Source organism: Peromyscus leucopus, chromosome 7, assembly GCF_004664715.2.
Source record: "Peromyscus leucopus breed LL Stock chromosome 7, UCI_PerLeu_2.1, whole genome shotgun sequence".
Classification (NCBI taxonomy): Eukaryota; Metazoa; Chordata; class Mammalia; order Rodentia; family Cricetidae; genus Peromyscus; species Peromyscus leucopus.
The window spans coordinates 51,780,340-51,801,626 of NC_051069.1; the positions used below are offsets into that span (position 1 = coordinate 51,780,340).

Genomic DNA, 21,287 nt, shown 5'->3' on the forward strand with positions numbered 1-21,287 from the left:
TAAAGTCTAAGGAAAAATGTGCTCAAAATATCTGACGATCTTGTATGAAAATATTATTATGTAATACAATATCAAGTACAATGCAAAATATTGATACAGCATAACAATAAAAATCTTCATCATGTATAAAAATTTAGTATTTATTAAAAATTAAAAAGAAAAATTTGCATAATTATTATTTAGATGTAGGAGTTTAAGTTTTTCATAAAGAAAACCATGTCTGAATATGTTATATATCAGAATGTATAACTTCTCATTGTGTTTTCATACTTTATTAATATTTTGGGTAAAGACATTACTACAGAGGTGTATGAGTTAGGTAAGTACATAGTACAAAAATGGCTGGAGTACATTCAAGGCCATTTCAGAAATTGTTGCAAATTTTGCCTTAATCTCAAGTTAAAATTCTTTTAGTGATTTAAATTTTTTCTTTATATTTGAGAGGTTCACACATGTTTACAAGCATATTAATCCCTCATTTCCATCTCCCCCAATTCTTCAAATATCCTTCGTTTCATATTCTTTACCCAATTTCCTGTCTCTTTTCTCATAGTCCATTGATTTCCATTAGTGTTGGCCATATATGATTGAGTTTGGGGCAAACCCTGGAGTATGGGAATGCTATCAGTGGCCACATAATCAAAAGAGAATGATTATCTCTTTCTGGGAATTCATACCCTGCAAATAGCTATTGTATGAACCTCAAGTCAGTAACAGAAACTTCAGTTTTTAAAATTAAACATTCTTGCACAACACAGTCAAAATATATTAATATTACATTTACATGCTGATAAGTTATGTTAGAAAAATATTGAATATCTTCTTCTAATTAAACCATTAATTTCCATCTGTACATATGGTAAAAGCATAGCAATTCTTGTCAAATCTAACAGTCAAATCTAATGCAGTCCAAGGAAGACCGCCCTTTGGGAGGAGGTGATGGCCACCAGCCTGCAGCAAACAACCACCACCGAAGAGGACAGGCTTGCCAACTTCCCCTAACTCTCAATGGGCCATACTCAATAGGCAGATTAATGATGGGCTGGGTGGAGATGGAGATGATATGGAAATGTTTATGGAAGAGATGAGAGAAATCAGGAGGAAACTTAGGGAGCTACAGTTGAGAAATTGTCTGCGTATTCTTATGGGGGAGCTCTCTAATCACCATGATCATCATAATGAATTCTGCCTTATGCCTTGACTTCAGCCATTTTTATGAGATTCATACTGTGATTCCCGATGTATTCCTTTTCCTTGCATTTTCCTGACATGCCTTTACTGATCTGTTTGTAGTGAGCCTTGTGTTATTTCCATGTGCCAGGTGAGTCTTGTGTTGCCAACTTCTAATTGGAGATTGCCTTCCCACTCAGTGTGAGTTTCTGTCAACAGTACAGTGCTGCCCATTTGCACGGAAAAACTGTAAAGTAAATAAAGCAACTGAACAGCAAAAAAAAAAAAAAAAAAAAAGAAAGAAAGAAAAAGGAAAAAAAGACAAAAGAAAGAGAAAAAAGTATTTCTGTCTACATTCTTTGATTTTTTGTTGTATGAAACATATGCAGTATGAATTTTTAATGTTAAATGTTCAGAAATAAGGCCACAGTGAACCTAAAATATCTAACTTGGATAAGAACAGCAAGATATATCTTGATTCACTACATGTATGCATTAAGTTTCGATAATTTTGTGTCCAGAAATTTTTACAGTTGCTACATTTTTCATGGCACCCAATCAGTTATTTGAACCACAGTTTAAAAATCTATGTATTCTAGGGTCATACAGGTAATTAATTTAGGTTATTTTGACTATTTTCTGGAGGGCTTTCTTGATGTCTCTATTTCTCAGACTGTAGATGAAGGGGTTAATCATGGGAACTAACACGGTATACATTATTGAAGCCACCATACATTCTCTGGAAGAACTAGAAACAGATGAACTAAGGTACACACCAAGGCCTGTTCCATAAAATAAGCAAACAACTGACAGGTGTGATCCACAGGTAGAAAAGGCTTTATATTTCCCATGCAATGATGGAACTCTAAAAATGGAGGAAATAATTTTATAGTAGGAGTAAAAGATTCCTGAGACAGGGAGAAAACCACCAATGATACCTATAATAAATATGACTATGTTATTGGTAGAGGTATCAGAACAGGCAAGTTTTAGAAGCGCTGGAACATCACAGAAGAAATGAGGGATTTCTTTATTAGTGCAAAATGTTAGTTGTGACACCATCAACCAGTGTACCTGTGAATCCACAAGACTAAAGAAAAATGACACCAGGACCAAACGTCTACACAGACCAGGATTCAGGATGACTTGGTAGTGTAGAGGGTGACAAATGGCTACCCATCGGTCATACGCCATCACAGTCAGCAGTAGGTTGTCATACACCCAAAGAGAAAGAAGAAGGACACCTGACTTAGGCAGGCTGCGTAAGTTATAGTTTTGCTATGGGTCTGCATGTTTATCAACATTTTGGGGACTGTGGTGCTGCTGAAGCCCATGTCAGACAAGGAAAGATTGTAGAGGAAGAAATACATGGGGCTGTGGAGGTGGGAATCAGAGCTGATGGCCAGGATGATGAACATATTTCCAAGCACTGTGAGCAGGTATATGAGCAGGAATAGTACAAATAAGATGGGCTGCAGTTCAGGATCATCTGAGAGTCCAAGGAGGAGGAATTCCAAGGTCCCTGTTAAATTATATGGCTCCATGGGGTTAGGATATCTTTTGAAAAGAAAAAGACTGTTATAGTGAATTAAGTTCTATAAAGGCAACTGGCTACAAGCCTGTATTTTTGTAATCCAGCAATCATAAGAAAGCATTCAGATATAAGAACTACTAAGGTTTAGACATTATTGATTTAGAATGAAGGTTCATGGGCTAGGATCTTTGTTGTTTATTTGGTAGATACTTGAAACATTTAAGAGGAATCCATTATTTAAATATAGATCAGTGGTACAGTCCTTGTCTAGTAAATGTAAGGTCACAAATTCAATCTCTCCAGAAAGGAGGGTATAGACAGTAGTGGGGGGAGGGAAGAGGGAAGAGGGAAGAAAGGAAGGATGAAAGAAAGGAGGGAAGGAAAAGAAAATAAAAGAAGAAAGAAAGAAAGAAAGAAAGAAAGAAAGAAAGAAAAAAGGAAATAAAAAGAATCTGGTGAGAACTTCACTGAATAAGATATGCCCTTGATAGAGATTGAGAGATGTCAGCCTCTCTGGAGGCCTCTTTATTATGACTTCCTCTCTAATACATTTTCACTTCTGCCATTCACTAGGAGACCACAGAGCCAGTGCAGCATAGGTTGAATTTCTAGACCACAAAGCTTTGAGCTACATAAATTCTTTTTCTAATAAAGCTTACCTGTCTTAGGTATTTTGATAAAATGATGCAAAACAGATTAACTCAATGGTAATGTACCTTTGGTGATATTTCTTAGTTGTGGCAAACTCTTACAACCCTTTCTTCAATGGCCTCTGTGACAATCACTTGTTTCTACAAATATCATCTTCAGAAACTTGAGGCAAAAATATATTAGAAAGAGTTGCTATGTGGCTGGGCATGCACTATCCAGTAACCAGACAGGAGGCTTGGGCATCCTGAGGCCTTACTCCTACATATCCTGGAGTCTTACGTCCTACATAATCTGTGAGCTGTGTGGTCAGATAATTTGCACACAGCATGATCATGCAATCTATGCACATGCGTGGCATAGTTATGTGAGCCTATAGACACATGTGCAGAGGAATCCATAAAAAGTGGGTCACAGACTCCTCCCCCTCTCCTTCTTCTTCCTCCCTCTTTTGCACATGTCTTTCAAATAGGCTCAAGCACATTCTCTTCTGAATCCTTCCCCTAATAAACTCTCATAGTGGGTTTTGTTGTACCTCATGGCTTTTCTCTCACAGTAAACAGTGCCACTTAAGGAATAACACAGAGCAGCATAAAACTAACAGAGAGGATTGTTTTGAAATCACCATTCCATGAACAATTTACTTTGGGGAAAAATCATTCTAATAAAGAATACTATGAAGAAATTATGTATATGTTATCTCCTAAAAGTGCACTAAGTTCACTTCCTTGGATTTATATTGCAAGTACACAAGCTAAAAGAAGTAAAATCTGGCATGCAGAAATGACTCAGCAGTTAAAAGAACTTCCTGCTCTTCCAGAGGACCCAAGTTTTGTTCCCACTACCCACATCAGGTGGCTCACAATGGCCTGTAACTCTAACACAGGGGGAACCCACTCTATTTACTGGCCTCCTTGGGTACCTAAACACAACTGGCTTGTACACAAAAATGAAGACATATATTCAAACATTTTCAATATTAAGGAAAAAATCTAGATTCTAGTCTGTCAAATGTTGTTAGTCAAATAGAATTTTTATATTGTCTAGGTTTCATATAGTTTCTTCATTTTTTTCATTTTCTGATTTTGTAACTCATATTCAGTTGAGATTTAGTTCTTGAGAAAATGTGAAAATTATCAGGTAAATGTATTTTCAAATGTACCTGAATGGGTAAATATTTACCATTGTTTTCCAAGTTTGGTAAACACTTATTATTTTTATTGATTGTTGTAGCTGGAGTTTTCTCCAGTTCTGCCCTGGACTGTAGCTACTTAGACCCAAATAAACACACAGAGACTTATGTTAATTAAAACTGTATGGCCTAATGGCTCAGGATATGTGCCTATTCTATATATTTGATTCTGAAGGTAGTATTAATTGATAAAGTACAATGGTTAAACAATATTTTTTTTGTTTTTCCTTTTAGTTGATGTACAAAAAAATAATATTGATTACACAACATTCTAAAATATGTATTATTGTACTTTGCACATATCCATTCTCAACTGCTTTCCCCAGTCCTCCTTCCCAACAGCTTCTTCCAGTTCTCTTCCTCATAATCTTCTCCTTTCTTCATTTAAATTTAGTGTTACATATATGAGAATATGTGGTATTTTGTTTTTATTATTTCTCATTGCTATCCATCTTGCAACCCTGTCTCAGTATCTGAAGTCCAGTCCTGGTAATACAGGTAGGCATATGGTATCACACTTAGCTACAAAAATTCCTTTACTTTCCTTTCATTTTCCCCAATAATTATTTTCTAATGGTTACTCTATATATTTTTTCATTTTCCCTTTCTTTCTTTCTTTCTTTCTTTCTTTCTTTCTTTCTTTCTTTCTTTCTTTCTTTCTTTCTTTCTTTCTTTCTTCCTTCCTTCCTTCCTTTCTTTCTTTTTTCCTTTCTCTCTCTCTCTCTCTCTCTCTCTCTCTCTCTCTCTCTCTCCTTCCTTTTTTTGTTATGTGTAAATTCTGATGGCAGATTCCAAATCTTTGCACATGCTAGACAGGTATATTAATTATGTAGCTATATCCATCCCTCACCTTGAATCATCATATTACATAAATTCTACAGGGTCTCTAGGGAAGATCTAAGTTTGAATTCACATTTTGTTCTTTTGTTGTTGTTTGTTATAATCTGGTACAAACTTTTATTTCTTACATATATCTCTAACCAAAGATTTAATGATAGATTTTTTTTTTAACAAATGCAACCACTTAAGTGCATTTGAAGAATATAGGACCACCCTGGAACCAAAGCTTTACTTTAGTTTGGCCTTCTTAAGACATTTTAAGATCTTTTCAATTCAAACATTTTTCTTAGGATTATTGCATTTCCTTTAAAATAAGGTATCTTAATTTTAAAACTTTGAGTGTTTCTTTCTTCTAACATATCAAAACATGATTTAATTTCTCAGTGAAACTCAGTAATATATACAACTAATATAGAGTAATTATTTTAAATTTCCAAAATATTTAATTTTGATAAGAATTCAAGTGAGAATGAATAGAAAATCACATGTGAGTAATTTGATTATTTATTAAATAGGCATACTGATTAGACCTACTAAATAGTAACAGGTCTGTTACTGTTACAAAATACATTCAATTCATTTAAGATAAAGAGAGTTTAAAGTAAAGATTGTTGAAATGAATCTTACATGACAGATATTATCTGTTTTTTATGTGTTTGCACAAATTTTTATGATGTACTTTTTGCATTTCTACCCAGGAGCTAGGGAGGACTCCATTGATCAAATAACTTCAGGTATTCTTCATTGATAAGATGTTACAGAAGGTAACTTTACAAACCTTAACACCTAGCTCATGGAGACTCTTTCTCCTGTTTGCCTTCCCTCATTTGTAGCACCTAGAATCTTAAAGATTTTTAAAGTTCTAGTCTAGACCCCCTTTAAGACTTTTGTTCTTCTTAGGTCTTAAGCTGCTATACAACCCTAACACTTTTGTATTTTTTTTTATTGTGTATCTTGTCATTATTATCATTGTTCCTGTCTGGATGTGGTAATGAAGGAGTATGATTCTACCACATAGGAAAGTGATGTAAGGGAATCATGACCTCCAGGTCAGCCTCAGTGATACAGTGAGAATTTATCTCAAACATACAAAGGCAAAAGAGTACACACAAGAAAAATGTACTCCTATAAAAACATGAATAAAATTGTCCTGGCTAAGGGTGTAATTCAACCATTGAAGATTTGCATAGGATGCATGCAGCATGAGATTTGAGCCTAAGTCCAGCAAATAACAATAATAAAAGCAACAGCAAAATTAAAAGTTTTGTCAGGAACCCAGATCAAATTGAGGCTTCAAATGACAATATTTTGCTGAATGAAATACTTTCAATTCCAAATATATGCCTCTATTTAATTTCATCTGTGATTTTTTAGTCATGGGCTCATTACCATGATTTTTAACAGTTATAACATCTGGAGTCAACTAAGATGATTAAACTGTTGTTATAATAATGATTTGCCTGGTGTCACACTGGTAACATATAACACATGAGATTCAAAATTATACTTTATTTAATTAATTTGATTAAATTAAATTGTTAGCTAATAAACTATTAGATTAAATTAGTTCAATTAATTAAAATTTAAGGTCTAAACAAAGAACTTACTCTGTTTCTTCAAATTCATATGTTTTAAGTAGATGTTTGAGATATATTCTGAAATTACAAGTATACTAGGACTTTTTTAGTTTGATGGTGGTTGTTTTTGTGTGAAAATATGTGTAGGTGAGAGGTAAACTTTGCTTACTTTCCATCTTATTTTTTGAGACAGAGTCTCTCTTGACTCACTGGGGTTACTTTGACTGGCTACTCAACCCCTAAGAACTGTCTATGTCCATCCACCTAGTTCTAAGGTTACAGACATTCCCCACCATACTGAGATTTTGGGTATGGATGCTGGTAATTGAACTCAGGTCCTCCTGTGTGTGCAGCAAACACCTCTCCTAATGAGCCCTCTCTTTAGATCACTCTAACAGTTTTCTGTCCCTTCAGTATTGAACCCAACATTGTGATTTTATAGTTCTCCTAGAGTTGAAACGTGTGTGTGGAATGGGTTCAAGAATAAATGACACAATAAACAATGGAAGTAAAAATAAGAAATGAGGACAAGTTATGGATTTGATTTCCCTTGTGTTAGAGCCATCCTCATTGTAACTCATAGGTCAAAGGTGCCTACAGCTCTACTGCATGTTATATCAGTGACACAGAGGGAAGAAAATAGTGGCTACAGGTTTTGCCATGGATTGCAGGGAAGAGAAATTTTGGGTTGGACTGGTAGAATTAACAACTCATAGGTACACAAGGGATGGAGTCTGACCATCTGTATTCAACCTGCTGTCATGCTCTTGTACTTCAAGTCATGGTAAAAATAACATAAAACAGCCTTGAAAACACACATACAGGTAACATCATATAGACTGAACAGGTAATATTTAGGAATAAATGTGTATATGTGTATACATATATGCATGCAATGACAATTAGCAAAAAAAGAGATCATTAATTTGAAGGAAAATGAAGAGGGCTTTATGTGAGGATTTGGAGGGAAGAAAAGCAATGGAGAAATGTAAGTAAATTTAAAAAAATTGCAAATGGTACATAAAATATACTTCTAACTTCAAATTAACATGATAGTACATATGTGTTTTCTAGGGAAATATTGAACATATATAAAGGTACAGCCTCAATGAAAATACATAAGTTGGTATTTGGAAGTCCTGGGTAAAGTTTTCTGTATTCATTCATTTTTGTCTTTTATTTTCTGGCTTTTATTTTATGTCTGTCTATGCAGTCCAGGTAGGCTTTGAAATTGATATTTATCTCAAGATTCTAGACTGACCTCAAACTCAAAATCTTCCTATCTCAGCTTGCTAAATACTGGAATGGCATGTGTGCTACAATACTGTACTCACTGGTTCTTGGTATTTTGGTTCCTATGATCATTTTCATCACCAACTTTATGACATTTTTTAATGAATAGCCGACAGTTTAGAGAGGTATCTGTTTCATGTTCTGGTTGAAGAGATTCTTCCAAAATTTAGAATCCACAAGAGTAGAAAAACTAAATAGAATATGAGAATTCTCATATTAACTAATAAAATTAACAATAAGCTTAATCAATAAAATAAACTTCATAGCACTTTGAGATAAAACTATGCTAATTGGTATATTTCCCTTTTCAATTATTCCACATATCTTTCTGGTACCAATGATGAAAATGCTGTCACCTCTCCTTTGTATATTACATAGATTAGTACTTACTAGGCTGTATTGTAGTTCCACATGAGAATGACCAACAGTGACTTAGACACTATTGCATTCTTGCTGGGTATGTGATCATGGTCTGGGTTCTGGATTAGTAGAAAGTCAATTAGGACACTTCCCATGCAGCTGATGAAGTTGGGAGAAGGAGAAGGAAACATGTATAAGGCATTCTGGATCAGAACTGCTAAAATCTAGATCTGGGACACAGAGTGGATATTTATGAGACTTGTGAGGCTTAATTCACAGAGCTAATAATTAGGCAAAGTGTGCCTTCCATGTTATGCAAATCTCTAAGGATCTATTAATAGTAATGTACAAGAGAAAGGGCAAAAGTGAATATATCAGGAAATGTATAGCCCTTACTAGCTCAGTAAGAAGCTTAATTTTACTGTTCTGACCTCCAAATTATAGAGATCTTAGAATACTAAAACACATACTTTCAATTAATAGCAGTATGAGATTTGATATATGATTTTTATTGAATGATTAATATAATTTTCAGAGAATTAAATTAAATATATATAATTAAATATAATTATTTAAATATAATTTATATATAATTTAAATATAATTTTCTGTATATAGACTCTGATACAATTTCCATTTTCCCAATTGATATCTCTGAGAAGAAATTGGTTTTAAACATGCTGTAGTTTCAGATTTTATGCTATGAAGTTGTATGGTTTTTTTTATTATTTTTGTGTGACATTCGGGTTCTTTTTTGTTCAAATTGTGGATGTTCATATTTTAGGAAGTGATTTATTTTTTTCTTTTCTTTTTGTGATTATAATATCACATCAATTCTTCCTTCCCTTTCCTCACTCCAAACCCTTCTATATATTCCCCTTTTCTCTCTTTCATATTTGTAGCCTCCTTTTACACGAATAGTTATTACATTCAAAGATGTATATACATCTATATTTCTAAATATAACTTACTAATGGAAGCTTGATAATCTGCAAAAATATTTCACAGAGTCTTGGAGATGTCCAAATTTAACATATAGGTCAAGGCTGTAACCATCACAATCATTGTCTAGAAGAATTACAAACTAATTTGCATGGCTATTACAAAGATTTATTTTCTTGAGGTTCAAACAATTCTCTTGGTTTCTTGAGACATGGGTTTTCCCCCATTACGCAGCTGACAGTATGGCAACTGCTCCCATTACAGCAATCTTGTCTGACGACCAGCAGGTGGTTGGCAAGAGAATGCTGAGTATTTTGTTCTGTCATTGTTTGAAAAGACACTTCTAATATTTACTGGAAGGCAGTCATTAGGTTCATGAAAAAGGTAGGCATGAACCATTGGAATATTTTGAGGTTATCCACCATGCCTTTTGCAACATCTCGGGTATAAAGCAAGAATATTAGCTATAAAAAATCTTTGAGAGTTATCTTCTTTGTGTCTTAAGGCATTCTCTAATCATTTTCACCATCATATTCTCAACCAATTTACTTGAAGAATTGAAACATGGAATAATTTACTCTGTTTTGAATCTTCTCAGATTCTATCATGCTACCTTCTAATTTCTCTTCCACTAACTTATTTCCTTCAGCAATGTCAAGAAAAGACATTAACATTGTCAATTCAGCCATGGGATATTCTGAATGTTATTCAACCATAATTCATCTCCCCTCTGAAACATTCTCTGTGTCTTTCTCATTATCTCTCTGTCACGCCTTCCTTCCTCATCAGAATCTCATTATGTAGAAATGTATCATTTTTGGGTACTAATATTACAGATGTGAGTCACCTTACCTAGTGTCTTTAATAATCTTTATGTGGACCTCTTCAGTCTTTATTGAAATGACTTTAGTATATACAGTGTGATAATGGAAACTCTATAAAAATTATCTTCTACTGCATATTTCAGTTCTTATTTTATGATTTTCTCTGAATTAAATAAAATTCAACGTGTGAACAACTGACAGGTTGAGTTTTCATTTACTGACATGAAAAAATCAGATATCAATTGATTTGTACATGGGAAAAATGATAATGATCCAGGTACAGATAATTTTAGAGAGAAAATTTTGAGGGAGACCAAACAGCAGACACACACAGACACACACACACACACACAGACACACACACACACACACACACACACACACACACACACACACGCATGAAAAATAAAGGTGAAAAATTGAGACTTTTTTTAGTGGTTATATAATAGGAACACATGATACTGAAACAGTCATTTGTGCTGAGAACTGGGATCAGATACTGAATGACTGCTAAATTGAGTCTGGATCGCAAATATGGGAGAGAAACAATTAGGTGTGTCAGTGACTTATCCTGTTTTTTAACACTTTCCCATATCACTGTATGGGAAAACATGCCCATAGCCATCCTTTATCCCAAATTCCTCTCAAGAGAAACAGAAAGTTCAGTACCTTTTCCATGTCCCCTATAAATGGCTGGATTGGACAATTTCTACTTTTTTGCCCTTCCCTTCCCCCTTTTTGTTGTTTTGTTTTTTAAAAGAACAAATAAACTGATATTGTTAGTTCTGGTAACATTTAACTATAGAGATACTATTAAGAGGACATGGATTCATCCTACTGAAGATTCATTTTGACAGAAAAATAAAACTATATATATATTTCTCCCAAGAGTTTATAAAACACACAGTACAAAGTCTATTGGCCCTGGTCTAAAAACATGCAAACCTCTGTGAAAAATAACTCCATACACTCAGGAAAATAAGGAAAAGGCTGTTTACTGGTAACACACATTGGGCTTTAGCTAATGTCATGAATAGAAAATATTATTAATTTACATATGTAAGCAAAGATACAGTGAAACCACTTCATTGGACAACTCTATGGGTAGAAAGGTTAATTGGAAATCAAACTGACATAGCTACCTCTCAGGAGACTGATGTGGCATGAATCTTAAAAGTTCTTATTAATAAAATCAAACCTGAGCCATGTATTGGGGTGAACACTGGAAGATCAGAGAGACAGAACAGGCCACAGCCACCCCACCTCGCCAGTTCCTCAGCTGATCCTGTTTCCTCAGACTGGAAGCCTCTGAGTCTTCATCCAGAATGAATCTCAGCTGAAATACTGCTCCAAAGCCTGAAACTTAACCAGCTTAAAGCTTCTAGTTTCTGGTCCTCACACCTCATATATCTTTCTCTTTTTGCCATCACTCCCTGGGATTAAAGGCATGTGTCACCATGCCTGGCTGTTTCCAATGTGGTCTTGAACTCACAGAGATTCAGAGGGATTTCTACCTCTGGAATGCTAGGATTAAAGGTTCGAGTGCCAACATTTTCTAGCCTTTGTATCTAGTGGCTGTTCTGTCTCTGACTCTAGATGAGTTTATTAGGGTGCACAATATTTTGGGGAACACAATACCACCACATTTCCCCTTATTTTGTCTAAAATTTAAAACAGCTTATAACTAATACAAGAAACACTATCCAATAGGTATATACAATATACTTATTGTATATCCATTAACATTTGACAGATTTAGACCCAAAATTCCATTATATATATTAACAATGTCTAGTCCAGTAACATTTGATAAACTCAGACAAAAAATTTCATTACTTATTTTATTTAAAATATGTAGTTCCTTTTTAAAAGTAGATTCAAAAATTGACCTTTTTATCTTATCATATTCATATTCTCTCTTTTTTCTTTTCATAAAAGTTTCAATAATCTACCTTTTGTCATTTTTGTATATTCCCCATTTTTCTTTTTAGAGTAGATTCAATCATCTACCCATTTATCCTATTATTTATTTATCTTTTTTCTCACAGTAGATTCAGTGGTCTACTTCATATCTATATTCTCTTTTTTCTTTTTCTTTTTTTTTAAACAAAACCTCTGAATATAATCTCCTTGTTCAGCTTTTTTCCTGACCATTAACAATTAACAGCTTATAACCAACAATATCCAAAACTCAAACCTCCTATCCCACCTCTTGGGAATGTTGGCATCGTTTTCTTAAAATTACTTCCTGCTGATAGACTCAGTCCAGGCAGGTCCAGTCCCCTCCTCCCAGATTGAGCCAAGCGTCCCTGCATATGTCCCAGGTTTCAAACAGCTAATTCATGCAATGAGCCCAGGACCTGGTACCACTGCCCAGACAGATCCCAAACAGATCAAGCCAATCAACTGTCTCACCTATTCAGAGGGCCTGATCCAGTTGAAAGCCCCTCAGCCTTTGGTTCATAGTTCATGTGTTTCCATTCATTTGGCTATTTGTCCCTGTGCTTTATCTAACCTTGGTTTCAACAATTCTCGCTCATATAAACCCTCCTCTTTCTCGCTAATTAGACTCCCAGCGCTCTACCCGGGGCCTAGCCGTGGATGTCTGCATCCAGATTCCTCAGTCCTTGGATGGGGTTTCTGGCACAACTATTAGGGTGTTTGGCCTTCCCATCAGTCCTTGGGGGAGGCCTTGCTCTGGAGGAGGTGGGAATGGGGGGCGGGCTGGGAGGAAAGGAAGGGGGCAGGAAGGGGGAGAACAAGGGAATCTGTGGCTGTTATGTAGAACTGAATAGTATTGTAAAATAAAATAAAATAATAAAAAAAATACTTCCTGCTTTCTGGGGGTGAACACATCTTTAGGAAATCCTGAAAAGAAAATTTTTGAGTTAATTGTCAAGTCCTGTATCATTTGTCCAGTCTCTGCATAATGAGAAAATGCAGGGCTTGTTTCTAGTCCTTGTTCAAGTAGTCTATCAAGCTGGATCATCTCAGCTAGCCATCTTGAAATTGTCCTAAACAGTTTGTGGTCCAAAGTCAATCTTTTTGTGGTGTTAATGGCTTTAACAGAAACCCCCATCCAAGGACTGAGGAATCTGGATGCAGACATCCACAGCTAGACCCCGGGTGGAGCGCCGGGAGTCTAATTAGAGAGAAAGAGGAGGGTTTATATGAGCGAGAATTGTTGAAACCAAGGTTGGATAAAACACAGGGACAAATAGCCAAATGAATGGAAACACAGGAACCAAAGACTGAGGGGCCCCCAACTGGATCAGGCCCTCTGAATAGGTGAGACAGTTGATTGACTTGATCTGTTTGGGAGGCATCTAGCCAGTGGTACCAGGTCCTGGGCTCATTGCATGAATTAGCTGTTTGAAACCTGGGACATATGCAGGGACGCTTGGCTCAATCTGGGAGCAGGGGACTGGACCTGCCTGGACTGTCTATCAGGTCGATCTCAGTCCTCGGAAGAGGCCTTGCTCTGGAGGAGGTGGGAATGGGGTGTGGGCTGGGGGAAAGGGGAGGTGGGCAGGAATGGGGAGAACAAGGGAATCTGTGGCTGTTATGTAGAACTGAATAGTATTGTAAAATAAAATAAAATAATAATAATAAAAAAATAAGAAACACAGAGCCAAATACAGAGTTAAAAGCCAAGAGGTCAGAGCAATAGCTAAGAGCTGAGACTAAAAAATCTCCTTATCCTTCACTGCCGCTGCCGTCCTTCCCCTCAGCCAGAGACCTACTTCCTGTGTGTCTGTCTTTTTATAGACTTTCTGTTCTGCCTTCTCATTGGTTGTAAACCCAACCACATGACCTCCTCGTCACTGCCCATCTATACAAACCTCCAGGTCTTCTATGGTTGGTATTGAGATTAAAGGCTGTGTCTCCATGCTGGTTGTATCCTTGAACACACAGAGATCTATCTGCCTGTCATGTGATCAGGATTAAGGGCGTGTGCTACCACTGCCAGACTTCTGCTATGGCTTGCTATCAGCTCTGACCCCCAGGCAACTTTATTTAGTAACATACAAATAAAATCACATTTCAGTACAAATAAAATATCACCATAGACTGAGAGAAACAAAATGGTAAAAAAGCAAGTGGATATTATATGGCAGGAAGCAGGATGGGAGTCCTTGGAGTGATGCAATCTCTTCAGTTGACTGGAACTAGACGCCCTTAATGGAGGTAGTTGACCTTTGGAGGCATATTAAGGGAGGTCCTGGTAAGCAGAAATACACCTTATGAAATTCCTGAGGAATGCCAAATCTGGGCTTCTCTTTGCCTAATAACAGACCTTTACATGGTCAGAGTCCTGTTTAGGACATTGTCTCCAGCACTGCAATTTTTGGGGTCCCTCATTTGAACTAAAAATACATACCTTAGGCTTATGCATGCCACACTATCAGAGATCTGAGAAAGGGAAATTAGAGGAGGAAGTATAATCCAAATGGCCTATGTGTCAATAAAAATGCCAAGATGCAGATGTTTGTTCCCCAGGATTGACCGGCAATTAGACTCCATTCCCATAACAAAGGACATACATCCAGCCATTATGCTTCAATTCTATAGCATATTCCATAGCAAATATCACAGTCTGACAACTAGCCATTAGGCTCATTTCTCTATGAGGGAACATGCCTCTATTCAAGTGTCAACACAGGGTGACAACGAACATTAAGTCCTGGTATTCCATAAAGGCTGCCATAAAGTTCTCATCTTAAGCAAAGCATAATTCTGCCAGGTGGGCATGATGACTCAGGTAATAACTACTAAAAAGTGAACAACATTAGTTAACTAAAATAATTCTAGAAATATGCAGAATTTGCTGTGTACTTTCCCATAGGCCTAGGTGGCTAGATTTGCAGTTTCCTGTCTGTTTCCATTGTCCAAAGTGTAACCTGGATCCAGGACCTTAAAGAGATTTAATAATGACAGTGTTTGTGGAATGCATAAGCCTAAGGTAGATTTCTTAAGCCCAGTAATTTAAACTTAAAACATAAGATGTCTAATGGCTCAAAGCCTCCCGAGGCTGGGAGGGTATAGTATAAACTGAGCTGGGACTTTTGAATTTCGTGACTGAGGACCTCTTTTCATAGACCTACCATTTCTGATTGCAACATAAACCAGGAGTTAGCCATCACAGAGGGTGAGTACCATGAAAGGGAGATCATATATGTCTCTCCTGTATTTAGAGCAACAGATGAATGAAATTGAGGACATGACCACTCCTAGATATGGTTGAGAAGGATTTTATTGTGGATGTGTGCCATAGGCATCTGGAAGGGTCCAGACTGAACCAGACAATGAATAGAGAGACACAGAAGTGGGAGGGAGAGAAAGAGGAAGGAAAAGAGAATGAACCAAGAGAGAGCTGAGAACCAAGAGGCTAAGAGACCTGGAACAAGCCAAGAGCCAAGAGAGCACACAGACAAAATGGCAAGTTTCTATGGGGGTGAGAAGCTAGGGGAAGGGAAGCAAAGCCCAGCCCATGGTCTGGAGAGGTGTAGGGTGGGGGAGGCAGGGAGGGAATTGCTGGGAGGAGCCACAGGTATTGAGTGAGACTTATCCATAGTTTCTTTGGAACCTGACCTTAAGGTGATGAAATTCATTCAGCATTACAATGAGCAAAGATGTGCAAAAGTTGCCTTCAGGATGGCAGGCCTTGAGTATAAAAATGTTCCCTGACCTTTTAAATATTTATTTATTATTTGTGGTTTTATATGTCTGCTTGTATATGTTTTTTTTTTTTGTTGTTGTTGTTTTCATTTGTCTGTCTGTTTGGTTGTTGTTGTTGTTTGGTCAAATGCCACTCAGACATGTTCATGTTCAGATCATGCAACAACTTGCCAGAGTCTACTTTCTCCTTTCATCATATGTGTCCCAGGGATTGAACACAAGTCTTAAGCCTCAGTAGTGGCATCTTTGCCCAGTGATTCATGGTACTTGTTCGATTTTCTGAGACAGCATAAAGAGAGAAAAAGAAGGGAAGAGAGAAAGAAAGAAAAAAAGAAAGAAAGGAAAAGAAGAAAGAAAGAGAACACAGTCTGACCTCAACAGGTGACAGTGTTTCTTAGCATATACAATGAGAGGCAGCCTCTCTCCTATGGGAATTACAGGAGCCTCCAAGGGGAAAAAGCTGGCTCAGACATCCTACAGGGGTAGAGGAGGTTCACGGGAAAGGGAAAGTTGAAGCAGTCGTGGAGACTATTTGAGGATCTATGGGCTCTCTTTGCTGGCATTATTTGCTTCAGGAAAGACCGAATATCTTTGGAGACAGGTTGTCTCTGCAAACCTCCCCCTCTGGTTGTGGCTGACTGATAAGGTTGGGCAAGGTCAGCTGTAATATCAGAGGTATCCTGTTTTACAACTGAGGCATTCTATTAATGCCTGGTTCCTGACATTTGATGTTCCAAGTTATATTTTTTTTCAAGCTGATGGTTTTAGATAACTAGACACATATTAATAGCCTTGGTGGACATTGAGGATGAACCTTTACCTCATGGCTGCAGACCCCATCTCCTGTTTTTCTAGTAACATCAGAAAGAGACACTCCTCTCTAGTATTTAAATTGCAATATGAAAAGTTGGAGGTATCTGAGCTTTGTTGAGGCCCATTAAGGGAAATCTATTCTTCTGGCCCTGGGTAGAGTCTTGATATTCTAAACTATCCGAGGAATAACATACTACTCCTTCATTTTAAGAGTTAATTCAACTGAGTTTGTCAAATACCTGACAAGAAATTCAGACACCCGTGCCCCCCCTGCCCCTGCCCCCCGCCAAGAAATGTGATTCACCTGAGGACATGCAAAGGAGGACTAATTAGTTCCTTAATGGGAAAATATATTTGTCATTACTAGAAGTCCTTCTCTCTGTGTAGACATTTGCTGGAGCTTCTGTCAGATAGCACTGTGGAGCCTCTAACTTTCTCTTTTGCTTCTCATCATCTGTTTCAGATACTTTTTAAAAGCCTATGCACTTTTCCTGAGCACTGTGGCCTCATTCTCTGAAGCCCTCCACCTGCTCCTGCCACATTGCTGTGTGTCTACCTCCAAAGTCATGATTTTTCCTTTTCTTTTCTTTTTCTTCTTTATCTCATTCATCCTGGCTGTTGCCAAGAGCGACAGTTCATATTCCCTATTGATTTTTCTCAGGCTTTAAAGGGGGACTTCCTTATGCATCTGTTTTTAAGTTTATTAAGAAAGGATACTAAGACTCTACATAAGAGAACCCTGTATTTCCCAGGGTACAGTGGTGCAGAGGCAACAAGCATCCAATAGAAACTTGAATTTGGATTTGGATTTTGATAGGGTCTCATTTGGATTTGATTTTGATAGGGTCTCATAGATACCAAACCATCCCCAAATTGCCTATGTAACCAAGAATGACCTTGAATTTCTGACCTTCCTCCCTATACCTAAAAAAATACTGGAGTTACAGACATTTACTACTATATATCCATGTTATGCACTGTTGTGAATCAAGCCTATGTTTCATGCCCACTAAGTAAATACTCTGATAATCAGGTATAATTTTTATTATTTCCTGAGATTAAAAAAATTCAAAATATTTTTGAGATAATACATAGCAGCCATGAGTACTCACTCCAACTCTGACACACAACTACAGTGTAAATAGTTAATACTCAATGTTGTGCTATGTTGCTGGGCCATAATAATCTATAATTGAAGTTTATTAAATGCATTATTACATTAAAACATTTACAACATTTAATGAGTTTATCATATAGATACATACTGTATGTCAAGGGGCATCTAAACAGAGAACCTAGGACAAGCTAAAGCTCTCTGATCCTTTCTTCAGCTTCACCAGTGCTGGGATTATATGGCTCTTCCACCATTCATGACTATCTAATAATCATCTGTGAACAGAAGTTCTGATAAGAATGGATAACAAATTCCTTATCATTACAATGCAACAAACATCTTCAAGTTCTTCCCAAAGTCACCTCAATTCAATCTGATTAAATTATATATGAAGAGTATGAAGATCTTTTACATTTTTATTTTTTTATTTAGTGTTTAAAAATGTCATACAGTCACATACTGTATCTTGACCATATCTACCCTTCGTTCCCTCTTCCAAATTCTCTCAGGATCTCTGATCATATCTATCTCCTGACTTCATATAGGTATATGGACTAACATCTGTGGTCACTCGGAGTTTGTAGAATGTGTGTCCAGGTGTTTTTGGATTTGATTTCAGAGTCTCCACTGAAAAGTCAGTGATTATTCTAATGGGTCTATATTACTTGATGTTTTGTTCTTGTAGCGATGAATATTCTTTCTTTGTTCTGTATGCTTAGTATTTTGATTATTGTGTGTTGTAGGCACTTTACTTTTCTGGTCCTATTTGGTGTTCTATATGCTTTTTGATAGGCACCTCTTTCTTTAGGTTAGGGAAATTTTCTTCTATTATTGTGTTGAAAATATTTTCTGTGCCATTGCCCTGTGTTTCTTCTCTCCTTTCTCTATTTCCATTATCCCCAGATTTGGTCTTTTCATAGTGTCCAAAATTCCCTGTATATTTTATGCCTGAAATTTTTAGATTTAACATTTTCTTTGACTGAGTTATTAATTTTTTACCTTGTTTTCAATGCCTGGGATTCTTTCTTCCATGTCTTGTTCTCTGTTGGTTTGTCTTCCTTCTGAGGTTTAGAGCCCTTCAAAAGTTTTTTTGCTATTGAGTCTCTAGATGAAGCAGACCATATAACAGCTAGTTTCCATCAGAAGAAGAAAACAGGTTTCTATTAGTTTTAATTATCAAATTGAAACAACTAGAATCACCTGGAAGTCTCAGTAAGAGGTTAACTAGAACCTAAATCTCGATTCTAGATCATATTGTGTTTTTATGAATTTTTCTGATATCCTTTCGGCTATTTTACCCTCCTCTCTTCATCTTCTGCATTACCTTGCATTTGCTCCCTAAAGAGATGTTCCACATTTCCCTTTTCCCTAATCAGATCACTTGTTCCCTGTTATTCCCTTCTCTATTACTACCCAACACTATTACACTGGTAATAGTCCCAGTTATTTTACTAGTTTCTGCAGTTTCTCCAGTATATGAACTCACATCTGAGTATCTGGAGCTATGACCTCAGATGAAAGAGAATAAGCAGAGATTGAGATTGTCTTTCTGGGTCTGGGTTACTTCATTCAACATGATCTTTGCTTGTTCTATCCATTTTCTGCAAAGTTTATGATTTTATTTTCTTTACAGATGAATAGTATTCCATAGTGTACATGCACCAAACTTTCACTATCCATTAATCAATTGAAAGATATTTAGATTAATTCTCTTTCCTAGCTATTGTGAATGAAGTAGCAATGAGCATAGCTTACCAAGTATATGTGGACTAAGATGTTAGGTCCTTTGGGAATATGCCTAGAAATGGTAGAACTAGGGCATATGGTAGATTAGTTTTTAGCTTTTTAAGAATTTTCCACACTGATTGCAACATATGTGGAACCAGTTTTCAATCTGACCAATGGTAGATGATAGTCCTCACTCACACTCTCTCCAGCATTTATTGTTGGTTGTTTTGTTTATCTTTACCAATCTGACTAGAGTCAGGTCAAACTTCAATATTTGTATTTCCATAATTACATATTTTTGAGATAGTCTTAGCCATTTTCTCTTCTGTTGAGAACACGTGTTCAGGATTTTTACAGTTGCTGTCCTATTGCTGTGAAGAAACGCCGTGATCACAGCAACTCTTACAAAGGAAAGCATTTAATTGGGTATTATTTATAGTTTCAGAGGTTTAGTCCATCGTCATCATGGTGGGAAGCAAGGCAACATGCAGGCAGACATGATGCTAGAGAAGTAGCTTCAGAGTTCCACATCCAGATCCATTGGCAGCAGGAAGAGAAAGTGACACTGTGCTTGCTTTGAGCATTTGAAACCTTAAAGTGCACCTCCAATGACACACTTCCTTCATTAAGGCCACGTCTCCTAATCTTTGTCAAGTAGCATCACTCCCTAATGACCAAGCATTCAAATATATGAGCCTATGGTGTCATTGTTTTTTTTTTTTAAATTATTTTTAGTTAAATTTTCACAAAATATATTTTGATCATATCCTTTCCCCTCTCCCAACTCCTCCCATGTTCTTTCCACTTCTGTAACGATCCAACTTCATGTTCTCTCATACTTTTGCTCTCAAAAAACAAACAAACAAACAAAAAACAAATTTTAAAATAAAACCAATAAGACAAAACAAAAAGTACACAAAAAACATGAAATCCACTCTGTGTTGACCAGCTGGCTAACTTGTCCTGGGCATAGAACTGTTCTGAGTGTGGTTGATATACCCAACAGCACTCCATTGGAGAAAACGGCCATTGTTATTCAAACCACCACAAGGTTCCAGGACCATTTTTCAAATGGGTCATTTGTTTTTTAACTCTTTATATTTTAGTTTATTATAAATTCTGGATATTAATTATCAGATATATACCTGGCAAAAAATTCCCATTTTGTAGCTTTCTCTTCACCTCATTGATATATTTTTAGCTGTTCAGAGATTTTTAGTTTTATGAAGTCCCACTTGTAAATTGTTGGCCGTAATCATGGGCAAATGGAGTTCTATTCAGAAAGTCATTTCCTGTATCTATATCATCTTGACTATTGGCTATTTTTTCCTTCTAGCAGTTTTGTGTTTCAGGTTTGAGACTTTGATCAATATAAAGTTATTTTTTGGGGGGAGGCAATGTGATAAATATAGGTCTATTTTCATTCTTCTGCATGTGGACTTTCAGTTTTCCTATTACCATTTGTTGAAGGTGCTTTATTTTCTCCAGCTTAAGATTTTGGCATCTTTGCCAGCCATTCTGGCACAAGATACATGTATTCATATTTGTTTCTTTGATTTTGTATCATTGTTAT

General features: G+C 36.4%; 1 protein-coding gene and 1 pseudogene across 1 annotated transcript; one reads left to right on the forward strand and one right to left on the reverse strand.

The window, feature by feature from the left end:
- The first annotated feature begins 902 nt into the window (after positions 1-902).
- LOC114687680 lies at positions 903-1,447 on the forward strand (annotated as a pseudogene).
- A 341-nt stretch (positions 1,448-1,788) lies between these two features.
- Positions 1,789-2,714, reverse strand: LOC114687685 (olfactory receptor 18-like). Its single transcript, XM_028862277.1, is given in 2 exon segments — positions 1,789-2,390; positions 2,393-2,714. Coding segments are annotated over 2 exon segments (924 nt in total).
- Between the last annotated feature and the right edge of the window lie 18,573 nt (positions 2,715-21,287).